The 25,079-nt window shown below is 42.8% G+C and overlaps 1 protein-coding gene across 5 annotated transcripts in view; it reads right to left on the bottom strand.

Annotated features, from left to right (window-relative positions):
* LOC128323642 (protein mono-ADP-ribosyltransferase PARP14-like) overlaps window positions 1–25,079 on the bottom strand; it is a 62,553-nt gene that overhangs the window by 32,698 nt on the left and 4,776 nt on the right. Inside the window, exons 1-11 of one of the 5 annotated variants that reach the window (XM_053247147.1) lie at window positions 21,028–21,344; window positions 20,702–20,849; window positions 20,478–20,568; window positions 18,746–18,885; window positions 15,345–15,378; window positions 11,717–11,817; window positions 11,583–11,616; window positions 10,083–10,271; window positions 6,106–6,372; window positions 4,640–4,876; window positions 1,604–3,858 (exon numbers count right to left, since the gene is read on the bottom strand). In XM_053247147.1, coding sequence (XP_053103122.1) covers window positions 1,604–3,858; window positions 4,640–4,876; window positions 6,106–6,372; window positions 10,083–10,271; window positions 11,583–11,616; window positions 11,717–11,817; window positions 15,345–15,378; window positions 18,746–18,865 — 3,237 coding nt within the window. In that variant the 5' untranslated portion in view covers window positions 18,866–18,885; window positions 20,478–20,568; window positions 20,702–20,849; window positions 21,028–21,344. The other 4 variants (XM_053247140.1, XM_053247132.1, XM_053247157.1 and 1 more) reach the window with 4 other exon arrangements.

Raw genomic sequence — 25,079 nt, 5'->3', positions numbered from 1 at the left:
GAGATTTCTCCCAGATGCGCAACATCAACACTCCAAGAACCAGGCTCAGCAGATGACTATTATTTCAAAGTCCATTTGATCAGCAGTGAAGATCACCTTCTACCATGATCATACACTTAGTGTCACCAATGTCTCATTGACTGCGTTGACTATCCTGCTGTCCTCATCAAATCTCTCTACAAAATCTCTTGGTCCTCCTGTTGTCGTCCCCTGCTATCATTATCCTCTCCATCCCATCAGCCTCTCTTCCCTCTGGCTTCTTCCCTACAACTTTCAAACATGCCATTGTCTCCAATATCCATCTGAGCCATCCCTTGATCCATCAGCCCTCTCTACCTACTGCCCTCCACCTCCAAATTCCTGGAACATGTTGCCAACTCCCACTGCCTGGATTTTCTTTCCTCCAATTCTGCTCATGACCCCCTCCAATTTGGCTTCTGCTTCCTGCATTAAATTCAAACTGTCCTCCCCAAAAAAGTCACTAATGATCACCTCACTGCCAAATGAAAAGTCTCAATTCTGTCCTCATCCTCCTAGTCCTCTTTGCTGCTTTCAATACAGCTGATCCCTCTCTGTTGCACAAATTCCTCCAAGACTCTTTCCCTTTCTCCATCAGAGTCCCTTGGGGCTCTGTTCTTATCTCCTGGCAATTCTTTTTCTACACATAATTCTTTATCTCACCAAATCCCACCATTTTCAGTAGCATCTGTGAACAAACACCTAGATCTACCTCTCTACCCACAACTTTCTCCCCCTATCCAATTCTGCATCTCCAACTGCTTAACATCTCCACTTGGACGCTTCATAGTAATATCAAACTCATTTTGTCCAAAACTGAACCACTTTCCTTCCAAGCCCTCCTCTTGTAGCATTCTCTCTTTGCCCACTTACACTGTCACTATCTACCTTGTTGAGAAGAACTGGTCTTGCGGCAGCAAGCATTAATTGTCCCTTTTGCCAAGCAAGGTCCACCCAGGTTTGCATTTGAATGGGAGACTACCTGTGAGAGCACTGTAAGATATTTCCCTTAGGGGATGGGGGCCACTTTGAAAAGAGCATATGCAGAAGGTTCCAAGTTCCCTCCCTGACATTTCCAAGATAAGAGCTGAGAAAGACTCTGCAAATTTGGAACCTGCAAATTTGGAAAAGCTGCTGACAGTCTACGTAGACAATACTGAGCTAGATGGACCAATGGTCTGACTCAGTACAGGGCAGCTGCCTATGTTCCTATGAACAGGCCCAATTGCCTTGGCTGTATTTTGACTTCTCTCTGTCCCCTTCATCATCCACATTCAGCCTGGTCACCAAGTCATGCTACATCTCCTTAGGACATTGCAAGAACATGTCTCCTCAGAAACCTTAGTTCATGCCTAGGTAATGAATGGCTTGCCGAATACATATTTTACAGCACAGAGGTAAGGCTATGATCATGGTCACCAAGGAGAAAGAGTGTTCAGATCTGCATTTCTTTTTGGCTTCCATGTTTCAAACTATGCACTTTTTAAAAAAATTCCTGTTCATTAGTATATAATGCTAAATGCAGAAGTCAATATAAAACTGGTTTCCCTCCCGTTTTGACATTTAATTACTTCAACATACTTACTGTAGCATCTTCAATTCCTTTTTTCTGTATTATTATGGTCAGGCCTTCAGAGGTAGTTATTCCTTGAGGTTCTGTTCCACTCTCTCTGGGATAGTTATCAGTTTTGGAACCTGATGGTTGAGATGGGAATGATTCATTTCCCAACACTTCATTCAAGGCATCAGAGAAAGCCCGAACAGTTTCTTCCCTTGAGTCTACAAGGCATATCTGTTTGAGGCTGCCATTCCCAGGAGATTCTTCAAAGGTTTCCTTAATGGCAGATACAATGGCATGGGCACACTCTTTCAGTGGGAATGCAAAGATTCCAGAGCTTACAGCAGGGATGGCTATAGAGTAGTGATTGTAGGTTTCTGCCAAGCGTAAACTTTCCCTCACAGCTTTCTTTAACAGGAATGTACATTTCCCTTTTTCAAAGTTGTTCCACCTTGGGCCAACTGCATGAATCACCTGTTTACACGGCAAGTTGTAAGCATTTGTAATAACAGCACAACCAGGCTTCAAACTTCCATGTTTCCTCACTAGCTCATCACATTCTTTTTGCAGCTGTGGTCCAGCCGTTTTGGACAGTGCATCTGCAAGGCCACCAATGTGCTTCAGCTCCTCGTTTGATGCATTGACCACAACATCAACAGGATAGCGGGTCAGGTCTGCCTTATGAACCTCTACTACAACACCGTCTCCTAGCTTAATTTCATAGCACGGCTGCTTTCCTTCATAAACATTCCTATTTTTGCCACCTTCTTCATCATTCTCATCTGTACCTTCTTGAATCCTGATCAAACAATTAAATTGCTGCTTTGCACCAGCAACATACAAGTGCTCTTGTTCCCTGAAGAATTGTTTGGCTCCTGGTTTATCAACCAACACACTTGTAGCATATAAAGAGGACAGTATTTTTTGAAAGAGATCAAGCCCCTTCATCACTTCTACTCTGGGTCCTTGAAGGGAAATCAGTTTGTGACTTGTCTGTGTACCAAAATGGATTTTCACACCTCGGACAATCAGGTTCTGCCAGATACTGTGCTTGGCCTCCTCCACGTACATTGTAACTGCTGTAGACTTTGTTTGGAGAGTTTTTTGTATGTATGTGTTGTGATCGACAAAATCAGAGAGCTTCTGGTTGGCAGTGGCCACCTCTTTAGAACAACCTGCAATGACTACTTGATGTTCTTGCTCATCAATTATTATAGTGTCACTTGAGCAATTATATGCCTTGTATATATGGTCAGTCAGTTCCCTCCACTTTATCATTTTAATGACTGAATTGTCCTCCAACTCAATACATTTGTAGACTAGATCGTTTCTTATTTCTTTTTCAGCTTCTAGAAGATCACGATGAGCTACTGCTGTCAACAAAACTGTCTCCTGGTTGAGTTCATAGAAGGCATTAATTTTTTTGGCCCAGAATAAGATTTGCGACAGTGATCCATTGTCTACTTTGTTTAGAAAAAGAAGAATGTGAGGGTGAACATCAACAGTTATCTGGACCATTCTGGATATTCTTTCAAGGATGTCACTTTTTACTTTAAAAACTTCAGTGGCTACACCATGCAGAGTTATAAGCTCTTTTGAAGCATCATAACCAAACTTTAGGTCTGCATACTTTGAGCAGATGCTATCCTGTAGTCCAACATTACTTAAAATGGTGTATTTTCCAGCAGCAACAGACACAGTTTCCTCTATTGTTTGCTTTTCTCTTTCAATCTTTTTAACAGCACTATCTATGAGCACTTTCATTTCTTGTGCAGCATGATCTGTAGCTTCTGCTGCACCCACCAAGACAATGATTCCCTTTGGAAAATCAGGCAAGATCAAAATGTCATCTCTTACTATATTGTTTCTTATGGCTTCCCACACCTCAGCATTCACTGGATACTCTATAACCTTCTGCTTCAATAGGATCTGGGCAAATCGGGCAGAAACATTTTCGTTCCAGGACTTGATCAAGGATCTTTTTTGTTTAGACAAGTCAGGAAAAGGGCACAGGGTAATTTCTGGGAGCGCACAATGCCTTGCAGGCCATTCTATCTCACAAAAGTGGTTTTTCATTTCATGGTTGATTTCCTGAAGCAACCACTGATTCCGCTGTAAAAACTGCCAGTGGTATGGATTTAAAGGAACTCTGATTGGCTCTGGCATGGGAATGTGTGGCCTCTCCTTCCCATACAGAGCTGCTCCCAAGGAGAAGTAGTATGGTACAACAAGAACAAGCACCTTGTTGAAAAAATGCTTCTGTGCCAAGACTGTAATTACATCTTTAAAGAGAGAAAGAGAGGCACACAGTTAGATGGTTTCCAAGAATCTGCACTGCAACTACCAGTTACAATTGAACATGCATTCTGATTAGGTTCAGATATTGCAGTGTGCACAGCAAAACATTAGGTAGGGTTTCTCATAATAATTTGGGTTTAACCTTCTTCCTCTTCCTATGGATGTCTTCAGTATACATAAGTCCACTAAAAGCAAGCAGTTCTCTAAGTTTTGATCAGTGTTCCCTCTAACAGGGCTTCTCAGACGTTGTTTACTACCCATAATCCCCAAGCAAAAGTCGGGGATTACTGGAGTTGTAGTCAACAGCTGGGAATCCCTGTTAGAGGGAACACTGGTTCTGATCAAACTTCAATAGAGAGCAAAGATTCCTACATCACACTTTATAAGTGTTGGAGAGAGGGAAGAGTGATATTCATTCCAGTCTTCACATATTCATTAACCACACTGCCTTAGAGCAATTTGTTGGTGGACACACACGCAACTCCTTGAGCTTCTATGAAACTACCAACATCTTAATACTGCATTAGAAAATACATGTGGAACACTGTATGTGGAGCACAGGGAAATCACACTTAGAAACAGAACCAGGTCTCCCTACTATGACAAAAATGTCTCTTCCCAAGCCTGAAAGTTAATGAGGCAGACATTTTCTTGGCCCTCCCAGCTGTAAACCACTATCAACCTCAAGGAGCCCATACTCTTTGTAATTATCAGGGTGTTTGACCAATCCAAGTACTTCAGAAGGGATGTTAAATAGCATATTACCTTTGCTGTTATGAAAAGTAATGACTGCTAAATTATCTTCACGAATGTAGTTTACGTCCGACACCGGCCCACCACCATGCTTCTTGCTTTCAAAATAGATACTAATAAAATCATAAGAGATGTCAGGTGGGATGTTTTCAACCTGAATGCTTCGAGTCACCTCCAGAGGTCGGGCTGAAATGTTTTTTTCCTTAACCCGGCGATAATGGTTGAATTGTTTGACAAATTGGTCTATGTCTACAGACAAAGTGATTTAAAAAAAAAAGATTACTAAAAGAGTGAACTGTGCTAATGGCAGACTCCTACCAAATCAGTTGTCATTTTTGGTAGTTCAATCCGTCATGCCAAACTTTCAGCAACCCCTACTCACTGCATTACGGGAAGGTCCATAGTTCAGTGGGAGAGCATCTACTTTGCATGCAGAAAATCCGTGATTCAGTCCCTGGCATCTCAAGGTAGGGATGGAAAAGACTCCTGTTTGGGGCCTTGGAGCTAAATGGACTAAATGGTGCAACTCTATACAACAGCCCCAGGTTGCTCATATCTGCATTCTGGAAGTTACTCCTAACTTCAATTTATTCACCTTGTTTATCCTCATTGCACAGAATGGAGCCATATCTCCTTCCTGCCACTCCTTCCATCAACCCAGTTCCAAGGGAACTTTCTCAAGGAGCAGCCTTGCTACTTAGTTTCACAATATGACCCGGTTCACCTTTAAAAATAAAACTTTTTCCACCTTTTGCCCAGACAGCCAGATTGTTGTCTCTCCTCTAGAAACTCTGAAATATCACCAGCATATTCCTCACAATGTGTTCAGATTTTAGAGCAGCTATGCACTTTCTGAATAGATGAGGACCAATCCAAAAGGTCTTTCCCTCCTAATGTATTCCAATACAGCACAGCTTTGGACAGAACAATCCAGAACTGCCAGCCAAGCACATGCACTCAACATACTGTTTAGAAGTGGCACAGCTGAACTAGTCAGGATTTGGGGGGCGGGGTGCATGATTGGAGGAGATCTGGAACTCTTCCGTATACAACAGTACAGCTTCTGGACGCTCCCACAACTCTAATGAATTCAAATTCCACCAAGAGCACAGAGGTGTTCCTTGAGCAGCCAACTTGCCTCTCCTATGGCTGTGATAAACAAGCCAATGGGAGCAATGGACACTCTTCCAGGCAGAGGGCACAGTAGTCTGTACCCAAGTATTTCCATCTCTCACACACTTGAGTGAAACAGCGTTCTTAACAGTTTGCTCTACTTTAATAGGGATGCCAGGTGTCACTCATCACCAGGTGTCACTCATCACCACAGCATTGTCATACACCAGTGCACTTTACGCCACATGACAAGTTGCCACCAATTCAGTGCCAACTTCAGCCAGCCCCCTGACCCCCACTCGTAGGGGACTGTTCCTTTAAACTGCACAGACCTTATGTATTTCTCATTACCAATTCCCTCTTACCAATAGACTTGAGAAGAGTTATTACAACGGCATTTTTCTCCGGTATCATTTCCATACTAAAATCACTGTCCTCTTCTGAGAGCCCACTGGCATTCTCCAGCAACATAATTAACATGGGTTGCTCTATGTTCTCTTTCACATTCTCAAGCACAACAAGAGAATTTGACATTTGTGGCTGCTCTCGAGCTGTCTGCTGTTGCCATCGGCTGACAAGAAGGGCAATTTTATTTATTGAGTGAGCCTCTCTTTGCAAGACTTCCAGAGCATCTGGAGAAAAGGAGCATAAGTAAAAACAAAATATGCTAAACAGAATATAGCCCAGTCCACAAAGCTTTATTATTCTGAATCATTCAGTCAAATACAAGCTCTACATTCCTGCATACTCCAGAGCAGCAAATATTGCCTATCCTTCACACCTGCCACTCTGTACAAGGTCACAGATTGGAACCTACTGATTTCTTACGGGAAGAGAGCTGGTCTTGGGGTAGCAAGCATGAATTGTCCCCTTTGCTAAGCAGGGTCTGTCCTCATTTGCAATTGAATGGGAGACTACATATGAGCACTGTAAGATATTCCCCTAATGGGATTGGGCCACTCCAGGAAGAGCACCTGTATGCAAAAGGTCCCAGGTTCTCTCCTTGGCATCTCCAAGACTGAGCTTCCTGTCTGTAACCTTGGAATTACAGGCTAGTCTGGAGTGACTGCCAGTCTGTGTAGACAATACTGAACTAGATTGACCAATGGTTCGACTCAGTATAAGACAGCTTCCTAAAATTTCTAGCTCAACATTTGGACAGACAGACTATTTAAAATTGTCTGTGTATTTCTAGCCCTTTTTAATCCTCAGTGTAAAAAGTGATAGTTTTAAAAGCCACATATTTCTCAGGAGAAAAGGCCACGGCCTTCATTGATCCAACAGGATCTATACACTGAGTGTAAGTGTATAGACTCATACATCTTGTGGGTTTCATACTACAGCCTAGTCAGCTTACTGGTTAATTCAGCATTACTTGGAACTTTTGATGCAGGTCACACACAGTGGTGCTTCTTGCCTGAAGGCAGAGTGGGCGGTGCCCACATGAAAATACTTGTCAGCCACTTTGTCTTCTGTAGCCATTTCTCTATCTGCCTCACTGCCTCCCCATCTATACCTCTTCCTTGCCTGCAGCCTGGCCTCAGTGTTTATGTAGTGTCGGTGATGGTACCAAAATTTTCTAAACACTAATAGGAACACACAGATGTTAAAATTTGAATATTAATGAAGCAGGAGCCAATTACAAGGCTTGCCTTTATTTTCAGAAGGTGGACAGAGCTGAACACACCCTGATCACCAATCAGAAGGCATCATGCTGATTGACTCCTCAAGGAGCCAATCATAGTTCCAGAGGGAGGGGGAAGTCTTTATTCTAGCTACTTCTTGTATTCTATTCAGTAATTTTTTGCAGTTTGTCTGTTTGGATTTTTGCCCCAAGGGGGATCCTGTAGAGTGTGTGGGGGAGCAGTGTAACTTAACAGGTGTGTTCCTTTGGTGCATAAGGCAACAGCTTCCAGGTGGAAAGTAGCAGGTGTGTGCAGGAAAAGGCAGTGTGTATTTGCAACAGCCAAGCAGTGTTCTCTCTAATTTATTTCATCTGTATGTACAATAAGTTTTGTTCTGGGTGGCAGTATCAAGGCAGTGTGTACACATGTGCATTCAGAATGGAGCCTTTCTGATTCAACCTGAGAGAGATCTAAAATTAACTAAGCAGACATCCAAAAACTTGTGAGCGCATGCACGTCCACATGCCGGCTTAGAGGGAACACTGCAGCCAAGTGAAAAACTGCTTGCACCATTCTACATGTGTGGTATACATGCTTGATATAAAATGCCCCTATAGGAAAAGGGAAGGAAAGGAAAATAGAAAATGGAGTTGTTACTCAATAGACCTTTAGTTACATCTACTTCAGATTTCCTTGTGTGTATGAGAGAAGCAGCTATAAAACACTACTCAGAAGAATCCAATCATCATTTTGGTTAGAGAACAAGTAGGCAGGCTAGTGGTTGGCAAGTCTGATCTTTTGCTAGCGTTTGTTTGGAGAGGAAGATTGCAACCTCTGCTTTCTCTTCCTTCCTCTCTGATCTGTATGCAAAGCATTATAACCCATACCTAAAATGGCATGCTATAAAACATTGGAAGGAACAGCAAACTCTAAGATTGGATTAATTAGATTAGAAACTGGCATAAGAAGCCAGAAAGTTCTTTTAGAGCATATGCACAGATTTCTGAGTCCAAACTGCAGAAGTGTCTTTTCAAACTGCAGAAGTGTCTTTTCATGTGGGTGTGATGTATTTGATAAGGAATGGATTCTGTTGGAAAGGAACAATTTTAAAAATCCATTTGCTATACAGAGAGCTAACTAGGATTTTTTTCTGGATTATGGCCAGTATCTGTAACATTAATATGTCCACTGGCAGTTATGGTTCATTGGGCAAGGATTAAGGAAGTGATCCCTATAAAAATCATTTGTTACTTGCTAGGATTGACACCCAAGGTGGACAGACTGGCACCCAGCTGTTCAGCAGGCATTGAGTAGGGAGAGGATGTCCCCTGCATCTTTGCTTCCCATGGTGTCCTGATGGCTCATAGCTGCAGCAAGTATAATTACAAAACCTGTGATTTTTCTATTATTTATGTCTGCATATTTCAAAATAGGCAGGCAGAGCTACCCTTTTAACTTCAGAATGCATTTGTTCGCCATGGTCTCTGCTTTATATGTGACTTATATAGATTTACTTTTACATGTCTAGCCTGTGCTCCCTCCAATAAGCCCAAAGTGGTACACATGGTTACAGTTATCCTCCCAATAGCCCTATGAGAAAGGCTATAATGAGAGAGAAATGACTGTCCCAGTGTCACCCAGTGAGTTTCATGGCTGAATGGGGATTTAAACTTGGATTTCCTGAGTCCAGTCCAGCACACTAACCACTGTACCACTCTGGCTGTTTTCTTGTTATTTATTATTAGCAATAGTCATTTTTTTAATAATCAGGCAAACAGAACTGCCCTGGTGACTTCATAATGCATTTATTCTTCACAGAAGCATTTTGTAGCTGATCTGCGCTTTACTTATGGCTTGTACAGTTGTGTGCATGCGCATGTGCATGCGCGCGCACACACACACACGTGATTGCATGCATTTGTTTGATCCTGCTTTGTTAGATACAAATCTACACACCACGGTAGTCCTGTTAAGCATTATAAAGCAACTGATGTTTTCCATATTTCTCTGTATTGCTGATGAGCAATTTAGATTTGTGCGCGCTTGTGTGTGTGTTTCTATTTTGATTCTGCTTGTTAGCTACAAATCTGCTTTGCCAGATTTATCAGTTATTTTGCCAGTTATTGCTGAGGCACCCACCTAGTCCTGGCTCCACCTCCACAGCTGCCCACAATTGACTTCACCTCTCTACCTGTGGCTCAACCCATCACCTGCCCTGCCTAACACCCCACCCCACCCCTGACCCACAAACCACGAGCTGCCACTGCACTTAGCAGCCTAAAATCATACAGCAAGGAAGGACAAACTATGACAGCCATTTCCCCGAGAATTCTAGGCATCACTATTTGGATAAATCTACTCACCATTCTCTCGCGTTAACACACTGCAACTAAAAACCAATGCATACGATTGAATTACTACTTGATGCTATATTAAGATCCAAATACCTTTCCAGTGATAAGCCATTGGTCTACTGTTTTACTTCACAAGATGGATAGTTGAGCTAACAGCTGCCACGCAGAGCAGTCTAAGCACAGGCAGATTTGGCAGCCATGTGGCCACTTGTGTGTATGAGACAGCCCTTTTGGCATATTGCAATACTGGATTATTTCCCCATCTCAGGAGCACATAAAAACAGAAAGGAGCACTCCACCCCTCCCAGCCACCAGGCCCTCTGCTGGCAAGGACCTCAGAAGCTTGCCCTTTATAGAAAATACCTTCTTTCTTTTCAAAGGTGATGATTAGTTGCTGGCCATCTTTTATGCAGGATTTGATATGTCCCCCACCAGAGCGCTTCTTGTTTTCAAAGTACAACTCCACAATATATTCCTCGATTTCTTCCCCTGTAGCTGTCTCTACCACCACACAAAATTCTTCCTGGGCCATCATCTCTTTTTCCACATTTCCTGAATATCCCACAAACAAAAAGTCAAGGGAGGTCGGGCTATCATTTCTAGACTCTTCAAAGTTTATCTGATTTGCATAGTCCTGCCTCTGGAGCATAGGGGAAGAATAACTCACATGAGATGTCCTCCGCCCACAGCAGAGAAGAACACAGTTTTCTTCTCCACTCAGCTATAACACTTTTTATTTATTATTTCTCTGTGTAAACTGCCCTGAGCCATTTTTTGGAAGGGTGGTAAAGAAATTGAATAACTAACTAACTAACTAACTAACTAACTAACTAAACTATAAGTCGTCTCCACATAATGTATTTAAAATTAATCCCAGTGCGTTTTCCCCCTCTCCTAATGACTTAACTTGAATTCAGCACTGAAAGAGTACAACGGTAACAGTCAAGAGTAGACAGTCCCTTGGGACAGCAGATGTGCATGTTTCTTCATTCTGCCTGCAAAATTCATCTACCTGTTGTGGAAGATACCCCATTACACTAAATTTTTGTCCACGGGTATTTCTGTTGTCACAAATAACTTCCAGCAAGAATCTCAATGGGGTGGTAATGTGTACAGAAAGGAACACATCAAACATTGTTTCAGATGGTCTTCTTTAGTCATTACCTAAACCTTCACTAGCTCAAAATCAAAAATTACCAAATATTACACCATGTATGATGTATATTGTAATATACAGCGTTCCCTGTCTGTATTCCAAAACCACACAACTCATAGAGAAGAGGAGAGATGAGGAAAGAAGTGGTGGTTGATGAGTGTCATTGGGCTGGGACCAACTTGTCTCCAGGAGGTGCTATCGCTGAGGTTGCCAAAGGTCAGAAACCAAAAGGTGACCAGCATCATTTCTAATTCCGAGTCTAGAAGTCCACCTCCAGCTAAGAAGAGGCAACAGTGGGTAGGAGGCAAATAGGCCTAAACTCGGGAATGGAGTGAAGCTCTCTCACTCCTGGGCTTCTTTAAGGAGCCACTCAGGATCTAGTGGTCAGGGCTAGGCATTCTGTACCCTTCCAGCATCTTGCACACTGCTTCTAAACTCCAGGCAAGTGGGAGGAGATGGTAAACAGGAAGAAAGAACCAGATGTCTCTCAGACAGAATGATGGAGCGATTCTGTTTCAGCAGCAAGTGTTGCTGGACCATGTACTACTGGAAGCAGGTACATTCCTGGTTCATTTCTCCACTCAAAACACAGATTACAGATCCCAAGAGAACAGGAGGGAGGGGAACTCATAGGACTTAATACAGAGTAAGTCAACTTTTCTTTTGTGGTTAAATACATTTGACGTTTGTGCAATGCTCAGCCTTACCTTTCTCTTCAGAAATGTTTGCTGTGCTGGACTCCTAGAAACAGAAAAAAGTAACCCATAAAAGAAATCACCTGATATTTCCACTTCATAGAAAATTATGAAATATTGTTCATTAATATTAGTTCAATATTTACCAAATCTTCCATAGACACAATCCCAGCAGAGGTGTTTGATTTAAGTTCTTTGATTAGCAAATTAAGGTTGGATGATTCCAGGCTGATAGTTTCCTGATTTACTAAAACACAAGTCAAAGAAGCCATTACAACCCTGTTGATCAGGTGTCAGCTTGCAATGCTTTATTACAGTAGTTTCCAAACTTATTTTCTCACAATCCAACTGAAGACAATCACTTATCCCGACTCAAAAGAATAACTCTCAGAAGAGTTTTCATTTTAAACACACACACACACACACACACACACACCCCTCAAACATTTTAGTTAGCAAAGGACCTGTGCCTACAATCTTACAACCCACTACTAAGTCTCAGCTAATATTTTGCAAGCCACTGCTTTATTATGAATCATACATGGAAAGACCATTCAACAGGTTTTTGTGGGACTAGACCCAGCTTATGTGAACACAAGAGTATATAAATGTACATCTTCTTTATATATAATACACTAAGGCCATACGTGGCTAGGCCCACCCACACATTGCTTTACCAATAGGCAGCCATGGAACGTACATGCATACAAAGAAGAGAAGATGAGGTTCTGATAGGGAAACTTCCCCCCAGCTCTTTCTTGAAAGTCATACCCTGAGGGAGAGGCGGTGGAAGGGGTCTTGGCAGCCATTGCAGTGAAAGACGAGTAAGAAGAGGAGGCGGCAGCAGCCCACAGTCCGGGGTCTGTAGGGGGCAGCCACCTGGGATCAACTGAAGAATTGGCTGCTCCAACAAGGTCCTCCTTCTCACCCCTTCCCAGTGACCAGGCTCCAGCTCTGTCGTGCGCAAAGCTGCACATCTCAGAACTGGTACCCTTGGGCCGAGCTCTCCCACTGCAGGCATGATTGCAGCCATGCAAGACGTAGAAGCAGGTACTGGGGCGAGTCATCTTGCCTGAGAGCCTGCTCCCGGGAGAGAAGGAACAAGGAGGATCCCTTCCCTTCTGGCCTACAAAAGAAGCAAACAAGGAGAGGCAAACCAACAGTATGGGGCTGGACAGGGGAAGACCAGGAGGTGGCGAGAAGGGCACCTGCACCAGGCAATCGCTGCCCAATCCGAGACATGTTCACTCGGGAGTAAGGCCCACGGGGTTCGACAGAACTGAGACTCTCAAAATTGAGGTGGGGAAGGTGGTAGAGGTGGCAAAAGCTCCTTCCGTTGGCCTGTCTGCCACCCAAATGACAGGTTGGGTGGCACTGAGGTTCCAAATCAAAAGCACATGGCCCTCCCCACACACTCAAGGGAGGGGGGATTACTGGGGCTTCAGGAGAGCAGTCAGAGGGCTTCTCCATAGTCTACGGAGAAGGGGGAAAGGCAGAACTGGGCAAGAAGTCAGGAAGAAACTGGACAGTGGCAACGGGAGGGGGACACAAAAACAAAATAAAAGTCACACTCAAGGGAGTGAGAGTGCCGCGTGCGATAAGTAGAGCTATGTATCTATGCCGACTCTCCCTCAGACTGGACGGTGGTGGCAGTGAGGGCCCCAAACAAAAGCACATGGCTCTTCCCTCACACTCAAAGGAGGGAAGGTTACTGGGGCTTCAGGAGAGGAGTGGAATATGAGAATGCTACCACGCCGCCTTCTGAAGCTCTCTCTCAGCACTTATACAAGCCCCTGTGCACTCAGAGGGGGCCTTTGCAATTGCAGCATTGCCAAGCAGCACCCTTCCTAGGGGGCTAAGGAGAGCAGCCAGCCCCTGTGCACAGGGAATTGCGAGACGACTCACAGGGGAGGGGAAAAGAGAGGGGAGGGGAGAGAAAGACAAAGAGGGGAAGGGGGGGGGAGAGAGAGAGGGGAAGAGAGAGGGGAGGAGAGAAAGAAAATAAACATAAGAAAAAACGAAGGGGAAAAGAGAGCAAATTGGGAGTTTGGAGACCTAAAAAAGGAGGAAGGGAAATCTGGAGGCTGCTGGAATAGGAGCAAGGGGCTGAATGAAACATAGATGCCCGAGTTGTGGGTATGGCATGTTGGAAACAATGGAATGGAGGACGATGAGCAGGAGCAGCACTCAGGTGAGGGTGGGGAGGTCTCTAGGGTAAGGGGAACAATCTAGCGCACAGATGCTCTGTGCAGGTTCAGCTAGTCACATTTACACGTGGCCAGATCTGCAATAATGTATAGAAGATGTGTAGATGATGGAAGACAAATCACGCCTGTTTCTCATTTTTGTGAATGATATATGTGTTGGAAATTCTCTCTGGTAAGAGATACCCTTCTAATATACCAGAGTGCACAGAGGCACAACACAGCGGAGTCTGCCCAGGAATGCGTGTATGCTGACAGTAAAATAACTTGGAGCCAGTTTATAGTTTCAAATCAATATAAGGAGTATTTATTAGTGAACTCCATTCTAGATAGGATCTTTACAGGGGCGTAACTACTATTAGGCAAAGGGAGGCGGCTGCCTGGGGGCCCCCACGCCTCGAGGGGCCCACCAGAGGCAAGTCACATGACTATATATTGTGAAGTGTGTGTGTGTGTGTGTGTGTGTGTGTGTGCGCGCGCGCGCGTGTGTCAGTGAGGGGTCCATTTTAAAATTTTGTCTCTGGGCCCACTCCAGCCTTGTTACGCCCCTGACAGATTAAAGATCATCTAGCTAGCTAGCTAGCTAGCTGAAGATAGATTAATCTCTGCATACGTGGTGCAGGGAGAGAGGAGTGTGCATGTTGCAAGCGAGAAGAAAGGGAAGGGAAGGAAGAGAGGAAGTGGCAGGCAGGATGGAAGGAAGTTAGTCCCTAAGAGTAGCAATCTACATACCAAAAGGATAGTGTCAGAGCAGTAGAGAAGGGATGACCAATGTCTTGACCCCTCTAGCCCTCTGACTCACTAGTCTGTCCCCCTCTGTCATTGAGACATGAGACAGAGCAAAGTCCTTCACTTCCAACAATATGCACCTAAAAGCCATCTCTATAGTCACGTCTAGATCTTCTGTGTGGCATCACACAAGGATTACCCTGATGTTTATCGTCAAAGTAGTTATGCAATCCAACACAAAAAGCCTTGCTTAGAAGCCCCAGGTTTAGCAAAAGCTGCTTATTAGGTGCTGCAGAGATATTTTTCAAGTTAAACCCAGCAGTGTCAAGTCACCTGAAATTTCCCTCTCCTGCCAATGGTTCTAAAGTTTGCTTTCATCTCAGCATACACTAATTCCATACATTTATTTCATTAACATTACAATCTTAATAGCAAGAAAACATCTCTTGCAACTAAGACATAAGACCAAGAATACATGCAAGACTATCTTTTTTTCCTTTTTCCTTTAAAACGAGCCCCACAGAGTTCAGTGGAACTTTGTGCTCCTCATAAGGTTATTTAGTTCCAAGTAAGGAAACAATGCAAATTTCCACTGAAGTTCACAGGACATGCTGCCATGGGAAGTGTGTTTTGGACCAATGTGCAACCCCCACCCCAGTACCTAGAAGAATATCCCATCTTACTCAGAAATGTTTGATAGACATATATATATATGAATGAATTTGATCTTTGATCAAATACTACAATCACATAGGAGTACTGTCCCACAGACAATGTGCTCCTACTCTTTTGATCTTGTATATAGTAACAGGCATTTCATCTTTGCTTTAAAACAAGTTACCTGGCCTTCTGGGTTCTTTAGAGGCAATAGGCTCCTGAAATCAAGACAAAAGTGGTTACCTGTTAGAAAGCAGCTGTTCTTCCCAAAGGCAAAAACTACAGTCTGAGTCACATCATTGAAACCATCCTCCATTCAATCAGTCCTAGCTACTTAGGAACTCATTTGTGGAAAGAACACAGCATATGACTTAGAACTGTCATTTTCAAACTTTCTGTTTTCAGAGAATCTGAAGGGGAGTGGCCATTTCAGTGCTAAAGCACAGAAACATGTAGAAGGTCCTAGACTTACTCTCTGGCATCTGCAGGTAGGGCTAGAAAAGTCTCCTGCCCAAAACAATGGAAGCTTGCTGCCACTCAGTATAGATAATACAACTAGATCAACGATACATCTCACGATAAGGCAGCTTCATTTGCTTAAATTTTCTTATTTTCTGCAGAGAAATTCCTGGAAATTTGTCATTGCTCCTTAAATGCTGCAGGAAATGCTGACACATGTTCTAGGGCTCACAATTCAGAGGAGGCATTATCAGAGCTACTAATCAGGAAGTCCCTGGTCAAATTTCCACTCTGCCATGAAAGCACTGGATAGCATTAGGCAAGCCGCTCCCTCCCCAATCTGCAATACCGGGATAATACTCATTTATTTTACAGTGCTGTTTTAAAGACTACAAGATAATTCATGTGTTGCACTTTGAACACTTGCAAGTGCTAACAAGATACTAAACATAATCAACTGAGAAATGTACACTAGAACAGGGCAGGCTTATTTGAAGTAGCTTTTCAAGTGTATCGGCTTGCTCCTCCCTCTATCCCCTTCCAGCCAATACTGCAAATAGGATTGGCTGGCCAAGTAAGAATATGGCCACACCATTTTTAATCCAAGGGTAGGCAAATCCAAGCCTTCAGGGAGCCATTTAACATTAGTGCTTCAACTAGGATATTCAGAGGTAGAGTTATTTAATGAAATCTTTATTTGTCCCAGGCAGCCCTTAGAACAGTTTCTGATCTAAGTAGGTTACTTGTAAAGGGCATAAAAAGCCCATTTGCCCTCCCCTTCCACACTGTTTGTCACCAAGTCCAGTAATAATAATAATAATAATTATTATTATTATTATTATTACATTTATATCCCGCTCTTCCTCCAAGGAGCCCAGAGTACTACATACTTGAGTTTCTCTTTCACAACAACCCTGTGATGTAGGTTAGGCTGAGAGAAAAGTGACTGGCCCAGAGTCACCCAGCTAGTTTCATGGCTGAATGGAGATTTGAACTCAGGTCTCCCCAGTTCTAGTCCAGCATTCTAACCACTACGCCACACTGGCTCTCCAGTAATTGACAGTAATTCTGTCAAGTGTCCATTGTTTGACTCCTAAATTTTTGGACTGGTTCCAAAATCCAAATAAAATTTGTCAAGGCCCATTTGAATCTTGCTCCATTTAACCTGTGATGTAGGTTAGGCTGAGAGAAAAGTGACTGGCCCAGAGTCACCCAGCTAGTTTCATGGCTGAATGGAGATTTGAACTCAGGTCTCCCCAGTTCTAGTCCAGCATTCTAACCACTACACCACACTGGCTCTCCAGTAATTGACAGTAATTCTGTCAAGTGTCCATTGTTTGACTCCTAAATTTTTGGACTGGTTCCAAAATCCAAATAAAATTTGTCAAGGCCCATTTGAATCTTGCTCCATTTAAGTGATGAGGGTTGCTTTTACATTATCTCCCATTTCTTTCTTGTCTGCCTCCTATCCTGCAGCAAATTCTCCCATAATTCGGGGGGTTTGATGTTAAAATAAATCCCTTATTCTGTTGACAAAATGGCAGCTTCTACAAAAAATGTGACTGGCTCCACCTCCATTTTTGTATAAGCTGCCGTTTTGTGACTGGCTCCATCTCCAGCTGCTATTTCCTGCTGATAGTTCCCCATCCCACCGCCAGCCCTCCTTGTGCCAAAAATGGCCCAGTTCTGGCATTCTTCTGCCCTTTCCCCAGTTGCAGCAGTCATTTTGGAGGCCACTACACATGCGCAATGGGCCCCTGCATGGCCAGGTCATGACTTGGTTGTCATAATGTGCATTGCGGCCAAGTTAGCAACACTGTTTCCTCCAAGGCATGCACATATGTGCACGCTTACAAGTTTTCTGATGTCCACTCAGTTAATTTTAGATCCCACTCAGGTTGAATTCTGAATGATCCCACTCAGATCCCATTCTGAATGCATGTGCACATACAGTGCCTTGATACTGCCACCCAGAACAGAACTTATTCCGCACAGAGATGAAAAAAAATTAGAGGTACCACTGGTTAGCAATTGCTTCCAGGCAGTTAAGATGTACATGCTGAACGCCCTGGGCACACAGATTTTGGTTATGTATGCTGGACTGGAATACAGGTGAAACTCGGAAAATTAGAATATTGTGCAAAAGTCCATTAATTTCAGTAATGCAAATTAAAAGGTGAAACTGATATATGAGACAGACTCATTACATGCAAAGCGAGATAAGTCAAGCCTTAATTTGTTACAATTGTGATGATCATGGCGTACAGCTCATGAAAACCCCAAATCCACAATCCCAGAAAATTAGAATATTACATGGAACCAAGAAGACAAGGATTGAAGAATAGAACAATATCGGACCTCTGAAAAGTATACAGTGTACTGTGCTTGACTGGCCAGCAAACTCGCCTGACCTGACCCCATAGAGAATCTATGGGGCATTGCCAAGAGAAGGATGAGAGACATGAGACCAAACAATGCAGAATTGCTGAAGGCCGCTAATGAAGCATCCTGGTCTTCCATAATACCTCATCAGTGCCACAGGCTGATAGCATCCATGCCACACCGCACTGAGGCAGTAATTGCTGCAAAGCCCCTGGTGGCGCAGTGGTAAAACTGCCGCCCTGTAACCAGAAGGTTACAAGTTCGATCCTGACCAGGGGCTCAAGGTTGACTCAGCCTTCCATCCTTCCGAGGTCGGTAAAATGAGTACCCAGAATGTTGGGGGCAATATGCTAAATCATTGTAAACCGCTTAGAGAGCTCTGGCTATAGAGCGGTATATAAATGTAAGTGCTATTGCTATTGCTAAAAGGGGCCCAAACCAAGTACTGAATACATATGCATGCTTATACTTTTCAGAGGTCCGATATTGTTCTATTCTTCAATCCTTGTCGTCTTGGTTCCATGTAATATTCTAATTTTCTGAGATTGTGGATTTGGGGTTTTCATGAGCTGTATGCCATGATCATCACAATTATAACAAATTAAGGCTTGACTTATCTCGCTTTGCATGTAATGAGCCTGTCTCATATATCAGTTTCACCTTTTAATTTGCATTACTGAAATTAATGGACTTTTGCACGATATTCTAATTTTCCGAGTTTCACCTGTAGAATTAAATTTTTACCTGATTGGGATCTGTTTCTCCCAAGGACTCATTCTCCTTAGCTGCTGCTGTTGCCATTTTAGGCAAGGAGACAGTTAGCTTTATTTTCTTTTCTGGAATATCAAGTTCATGGGTCTTCATATTGAGAACTCTCTCTCTCTCTAAAATGCAAAGCAGAAAAAGTATAATAAAGTCTTAGATCTGGTATGAATTACCTTATGAGGATAAAGCAACAGGTAATTAATATAGCACGGTTGGGCAATATGTAGTTCTGATAGATAGATAAATTTTATTTCAGTCACTGACTGGTAAATGTAGTTCTGAAATTAAGTGCATGCTATTTAAGTGCATGCTGTTTAAGAGCTCCTTCATGTTAGAATGCTGTTAATTTACAAGTATTATTTCAGTTTTAAACTAAAACAAGTTCTTCTGGTAAGAACTAGTTCACCTGCTTTTCTTTCACTATAATCTTAATTGATAAGCACCATCCTCACAAGTTAGCCTACTTACTTCAGCCTTAAACATTCACACATCTGTCATCTTGAATCAGGGTGGATGACATCATCACAAACTACACCACTGAGGTGTCCCTACAACTGTACCCAATTTGTTTCATATTGGTCCAGGCATTGCAAAGTTCACACACACACAGCAGGCTGATCTAAAAAAAATATTTTTTGACCTTCATGGTTGCCAGCAAATACCTGCATGTGGTAAAAGTGTGGAGGGAGGAAAGAAAACAAATGAATACCTATAGGGTTGTTGTTTTACTCTTCTACTACATTCGTCTGACGATTCTGAGACACACAGATACACAAGTTTTTAAATAACTGGAATCTGCTGTACCAAGGTTCATGGGCAAAGAAAATTCTTGGGAAGATTCCCATGGTTCATTCTACTGCAAATACCACAAATTATTCTCAAAAAGTTAACTGTACAAATAGCATACAAGAGAGACTGCTATCTTGCTTGGAATGCAAACATGCTCACAAGAAACCCAAGGACAATGATAGCCAAGAAATTATGGGTTGCAGCCATTAAGTTCATGACTGAAAGGAAGTAAACTTGGGTGTGTCATTGTTGCACCATCATCACAACGCCAGCAGCAACAGACAGCTGAAAGCCAGAAATGAAACTAACGTTCGGTTTATTTGTTCCCATAAAATAAGAAGTTGGAAACCAGCACAATAAGGAACAAACCACTATCTAGATTTTTCGATTCTTTCCTATTGCAAACATACTTCTTCACAATATTATTGTTAATGCATCTACGTTTTTCTTAATTACACCTATTTTACTGGCAAATTTTGCCTTTTAATTACTGGCATTTCTCTCCGCCCGCTCCCCACTATTTGTTACAACTCTTTAGGAGGTTTTTGTGAGACTCTTCTAAAGGCCCACAACTTTTATTATTTTTTTTAAGTGTCCACAAGTATTCATACTCAAAACAGTACCCAACTTTGCAGCCTAGAATTCTTTTTAGTTTAATCCGTGCGCACCACGACGTATCGTTGATTGATAGCAATAGCAATCAACTTTGTAGATTTCATGTTCGGCACTGAAAAGAGATTCTATGGAGAGATGCGACTTTAATCAAACCCTCTGTGTATATGTATATCAGACTAATGCTAATCAAAGCGCCTTCTTTCTACGCCTGCAAGTTCGTGTCCCACGAAGGGGCTTTGATTTCCCCCGATATTATAGTCCGAAAGCTAAACAAGCCTGTTCCCGATCTCAAATCCACCAAACCCACCTTCTTCCTTTGCAAAACAAACCGTAACCTCTTCGTCTCTGCCAGGTTTCACGTGGATTTTACACTCTCCTCCCCCCGATCTCTTCGGACTCTGGAAGTAGCGAAGAAGCTTGTTTTTCACACTTTTTGAGACCTTAGGGCCCCAATCTCCCACCACCAAGACAGGGAAAATATAAGTCCTTCCCTCGGCCATCTTGTTTAGAGAAGAATAAGCTCAGTCTCACCGCCTTTAGCCGCCAAAGTGCAAAAAACAGTTTTACTTTCGATTTCCTAGAAACGCCCTCTCTCGTTTCTAGCCGCCACACAAAACCTCCCCATTTCTTGCGAGCCCGGTCTCACCCCGGAAGTCGCTTCCTACGCCATTGATAAACCCTATAAGATGATAATAAATAATAATTTTATTAATAATAGAAAGGGGATTTCTGAGTATGCGCATAGTGCCTTTCCTGCACCGCTAAAGTATTACAGAACCCACAGATCTGAGCGTGGGAAGAGTTCCTACATGAGGGGCATTGAGTCGCTGCAGTTGTTCCAACTATTCAATACTCACCAGCCGGCTCACTTAGATCTTTTCTTTGTTCTCGCTGCTCAGAGCCGAGCCATCTTATTTTTCTTAAATTGTAACACCTTTTTTTTTTTTAATGGGGGGAACATCTGCCAGATAAATCTGTACCAAGAGAATATCACGGTTTACAGGCGAGAGGAATGGGAAAACCCATTACTCGATGGGAACCCTTCATTATTCCTTCCCTACTCTTTCTTTGGGAAAAAGAAAACCCCCTTCGGATTTGACCAAGAGGAAAGCCTGAAACAATTAACACAGTATGGACTGCAATCAAGTAAACAGAGCTTGACTTGCAGCCTCTGCTTTATTCGTCATCTTGACCTCAGCAGGATCTGGCAAGAATTCAGTCTGGAAAGTCCCAGCTGATGTCAATCAGAGAACTCTGCCAAGGCTGTGATGGGACTTAGGAAAGAGAGAAAGGGCTGACCTAAAGACAAATTGCTTATCTGAACTATTTTCCATCTATCCCTGTTGCATTATTTAAAATAATTCCATGTAATGTATGCCAGGGACAGGGAGAGTTTATTTTAAACGAGTTATTTCAATCCTCAGGAGCCCCTGGCAGCGCAGTGGTAAAACTGCCACCCTGTAACCAGAAGGTTGCAAGTTCGATCCTGACCAGGGGCTCAAGGTTGACCCAGCCTTCCATCCCTCTGAGGTCAGTAAAATGAGTACCCAGAATGTTGGGGGGCAATATGCTAAATCATTGTAAACCACTTAGAGAGTGTCCAGCTATAGAGTGGTATATAAATTTTATTGCTATTGCTTCACTTTTATTGATTTTTACAAGTTTTGATTGATTAAGTGCTGTCAAGTCGGTGTCGACTCTTAGCAACCACACAGAGAGAGTCTCTCTAGCAGAGGTGTATCTACAGCAAATAGCGCCCAGGGCAAGCACTGAAATTGCACTCCTGTCAATACATCTGACACAAACTTAGAATAAAAACTGCTTTGTTCCAGTAGGGTGGGAAAAAGTAACTTAGAAGGGAAATAGAAAAACAAGCCCACCTCCCACACAAAATCAGCACAAGGTTCCTGTAAGAATTCAGCAGTAAACTGGGTTTTCCAACAGTCCTCAAAATTGTTGCCTCCCTATTGATTGAGCCATCCATGGTTGATCCCTACAGGGAGCATAATTCATTACAGTAAAGGTTTCAAATGTGTGCCCTCTGATGTTGCTGGACTACAGCTTCCATCATCCACAGCCTAAAAAAACCACTGTGGGTGATGAATGTTGTAGTCCAACACCTGGGGACTCATGTCTGAGAACCCCCTGCACTCAACAACCGAGAAACAACGAAATAATTACTTTGACGTTTATTTTTTACATTTGTATTCCACTCTTCTTCTAAGGAACTCTGGGTGCCATATACAGTATAGTCTCCCACATTTTAGTCTCAAACTTGAAAGGGGGATGCTCAAAAACATTCAAAAACCAGATTCCCACATGCACCCTGAAATTAAAGGTAAAGTGTGCAATTAAGTCGATTTCTACTCCTGCTGCCCACAGAGCCCTGTTGTTTTCTTTTGGTAGAATACAGGAGGGTTTGAGTAGAATACAGGAGGGTTTACCTCCTGAAGTGGCACAATCCAATCTTTCACTTCAGGGCTATACCACATCATTTTAATGAATATGTAGGCTAGAGCTGCAGTGGATCCACCTATTACAAGCTCTTCAGACTTTGAGTAAAGACACTTGTAGGATTTGCATTCTTACTGTAGCAAAAACCACTTTTATTTGTTCTTACAATAAACTCCTTTTGTTAATTAAAACTTCTCTCCCAAACCAGTTTTCTTGAGTTCAGACACTTGAACAAATTAAACTGCTTGGAACTGTTCCCCCTTTTAAGCTAAATTCCCCACATTCGCCAAACTGGGGGTGTTGACCAATCATCCCCAAGGCAGTTCCATCAACAGTACAGGTTGACAAAGGATGGAGAACTACATTGTGTAACGCACACATGTACCCAATAAACACAGTATCACAGTTCCAGACTAAATAACAAGCCTGGAAGTGCCCTTCTATTCCTTTTGGCTGGAGAGATATTTGAAAAATATGTTTTTTTAAACCAAAAAACTCAGAAGCCATAAAGTGCTGAATAAAACTTCTGATAATCCTGGATCCTTTTTATGTATTTAACAGCAGCAGCAAGATTGACATTTGCATACAAATGGAAAGATACTGATTGTCCAAGTAAAGAAGATTGGATATTTAAAGTGCTAGAGTTGGCAGAAAAGGCAAAGCTAACGGCATTATTAAGAAATAAATTTGAAGCATTTAAAAGGGAGTGGGACCCTCTTCTTGTTTATCTAAAAACATATTATAAAATGGATTTGTATCAGGCTTTTGAGTGATAATCAAAATGCCCTAGAGTTGATTTTTGCATGATTGAACGGGGGGAGAACGTTTTAAGTTATAGGCAAGACTTGTGTAATTGTTCTAATGATGAGATGGAAGCCATTTTTTTAAAAAAATCATTTTTTTATTTTTCTGCATGTGTGTGTGTGTCTCTCTCTTACGTTGTGGAAAAATTGAATAAAAAGTTATTGGGGGGGGAAATAAAACTTCTGATAATCATACACTGGGATTTTGATGCTTGTTGTCTTTCCTGAAGATTTACATAAGCAACTTAGATACATGGAAAGCTGCTTTATACTGAGTCAGACACTCCATCGAGCTTGGCATTGTCTACTCTGATGGGCAGTGGCTCTCACTGACATATATTAAATTTTTAAAAAAATTCTTTTTACCTGTAGCCCCTTCAGGGGGCTTCCTAAAGGCCACAGGGAGGTCTGCAAAAGTTCCCCCTTCCCCTGCCAGCCTCTTAATTTACCACCGCAGCCCATCCCAGGCTGATTTTCGGGCCCATTCGGACCAGCAAAGATCAGCACAGTGGCCATTTTGGAGGCAGCCACGCATACTCAAATGGCCTCTGCAAGGCCTGGGGCCTTGCAGGGACCATTTGAGCATATGTGATGGCCATTTTTTAAATTAAGGGTTTTTTAAAAAATGGCCACTGAAAACAAAATGGCCACTACACATGCTAAAACAGTAAATTAAGAGGCCGGCAGGGGAGGGGAAACCCCATAGCCTTTAGGAACCACCCCCCAAAGGGGCTGCAGGTTAAAAAAAATGGCAGCATGGCACTGGCGCCCCACTTCAAGTTCACCTGCTACCCTATGCTCTCCAGGATGATCTGTCTTCAACTTTGCCTTTAAGGTCTCTCAGTGGTGCATTCATTGTTGTCGTAATCAAGTCCATCTATCTTGCTGCTGGTCTTGGTTGTCCTCTTCTTCTCTTTCAACTTTTCCCAGCATTATGGACTTTTCAAGGGAGCTGGGTTTCTGCATTATGTGTCCGAAGTATAATACAAGTTTAATCATTATTAAAAGCTGGGCTAAATCATATGTCAAAATTCATGGTGTGGCTGGATTAGTTGTTGCCAGATTTTATTTTATTTTTATTTTTTATTTTTTTTTGGAATCCTCATCCTAAATATCATGATTCTTATGGGGATAGGAGTGCCAGTCATGGTGCTTGGTTTCAGACAGACCCTCCTGCCATTCCCCTCACTCACCTTAGACAATAGGGAGCCCAGTCATATTCATTGTTCCTCACACCTACCTTAGATTAAAGGAGTGTTTGGTTGGTTGGTTTTTGCTTTTGTACAACAATTTACCAGTGACACTGATGGAGATAAGCAGCCAGCAATTCACCAGCCTAAACAAACTTGGAATTTCACACACAGTGTTGGGGTGAGGGCTTGAGCAAGATCTTAGGGGGCCTACTCCTCCTGCTGTCCATTCACTTGCCCTCTCCATTCGATTTGCAGGGGAGCGACAGCAGAAGAGAGGGCATGCCCAGCCCTTGCCTGTGGGCTTCCCAGAGGTGTCTGGTGGGCTACTGTTTGAAATAGGATGCTGGACTAGTTAGGCCTTAGGCCTGATCCAGCAGGACTGTTCTTATGTAGAAAAGGAGAGACTGAGGCAAGTGACTTACCACATTTGCTCAGATGGTGCCTGCTACCACAGTTTGT

Source organism: Hemicordylus capensis, chromosome 1, assembly GCF_027244095.1.
Source record: "Hemicordylus capensis ecotype Gifberg chromosome 1, rHemCap1.1.pri, whole genome shotgun sequence".
Taxonomy (NCBI): domain Eukaryota; kingdom Metazoa; phylum Chordata; class Lepidosauria; order Squamata; family Cordylidae; genus Hemicordylus; species Hemicordylus capensis.
This window is presented reverse-complemented; position numbering and strand designations above follow the sequence as displayed.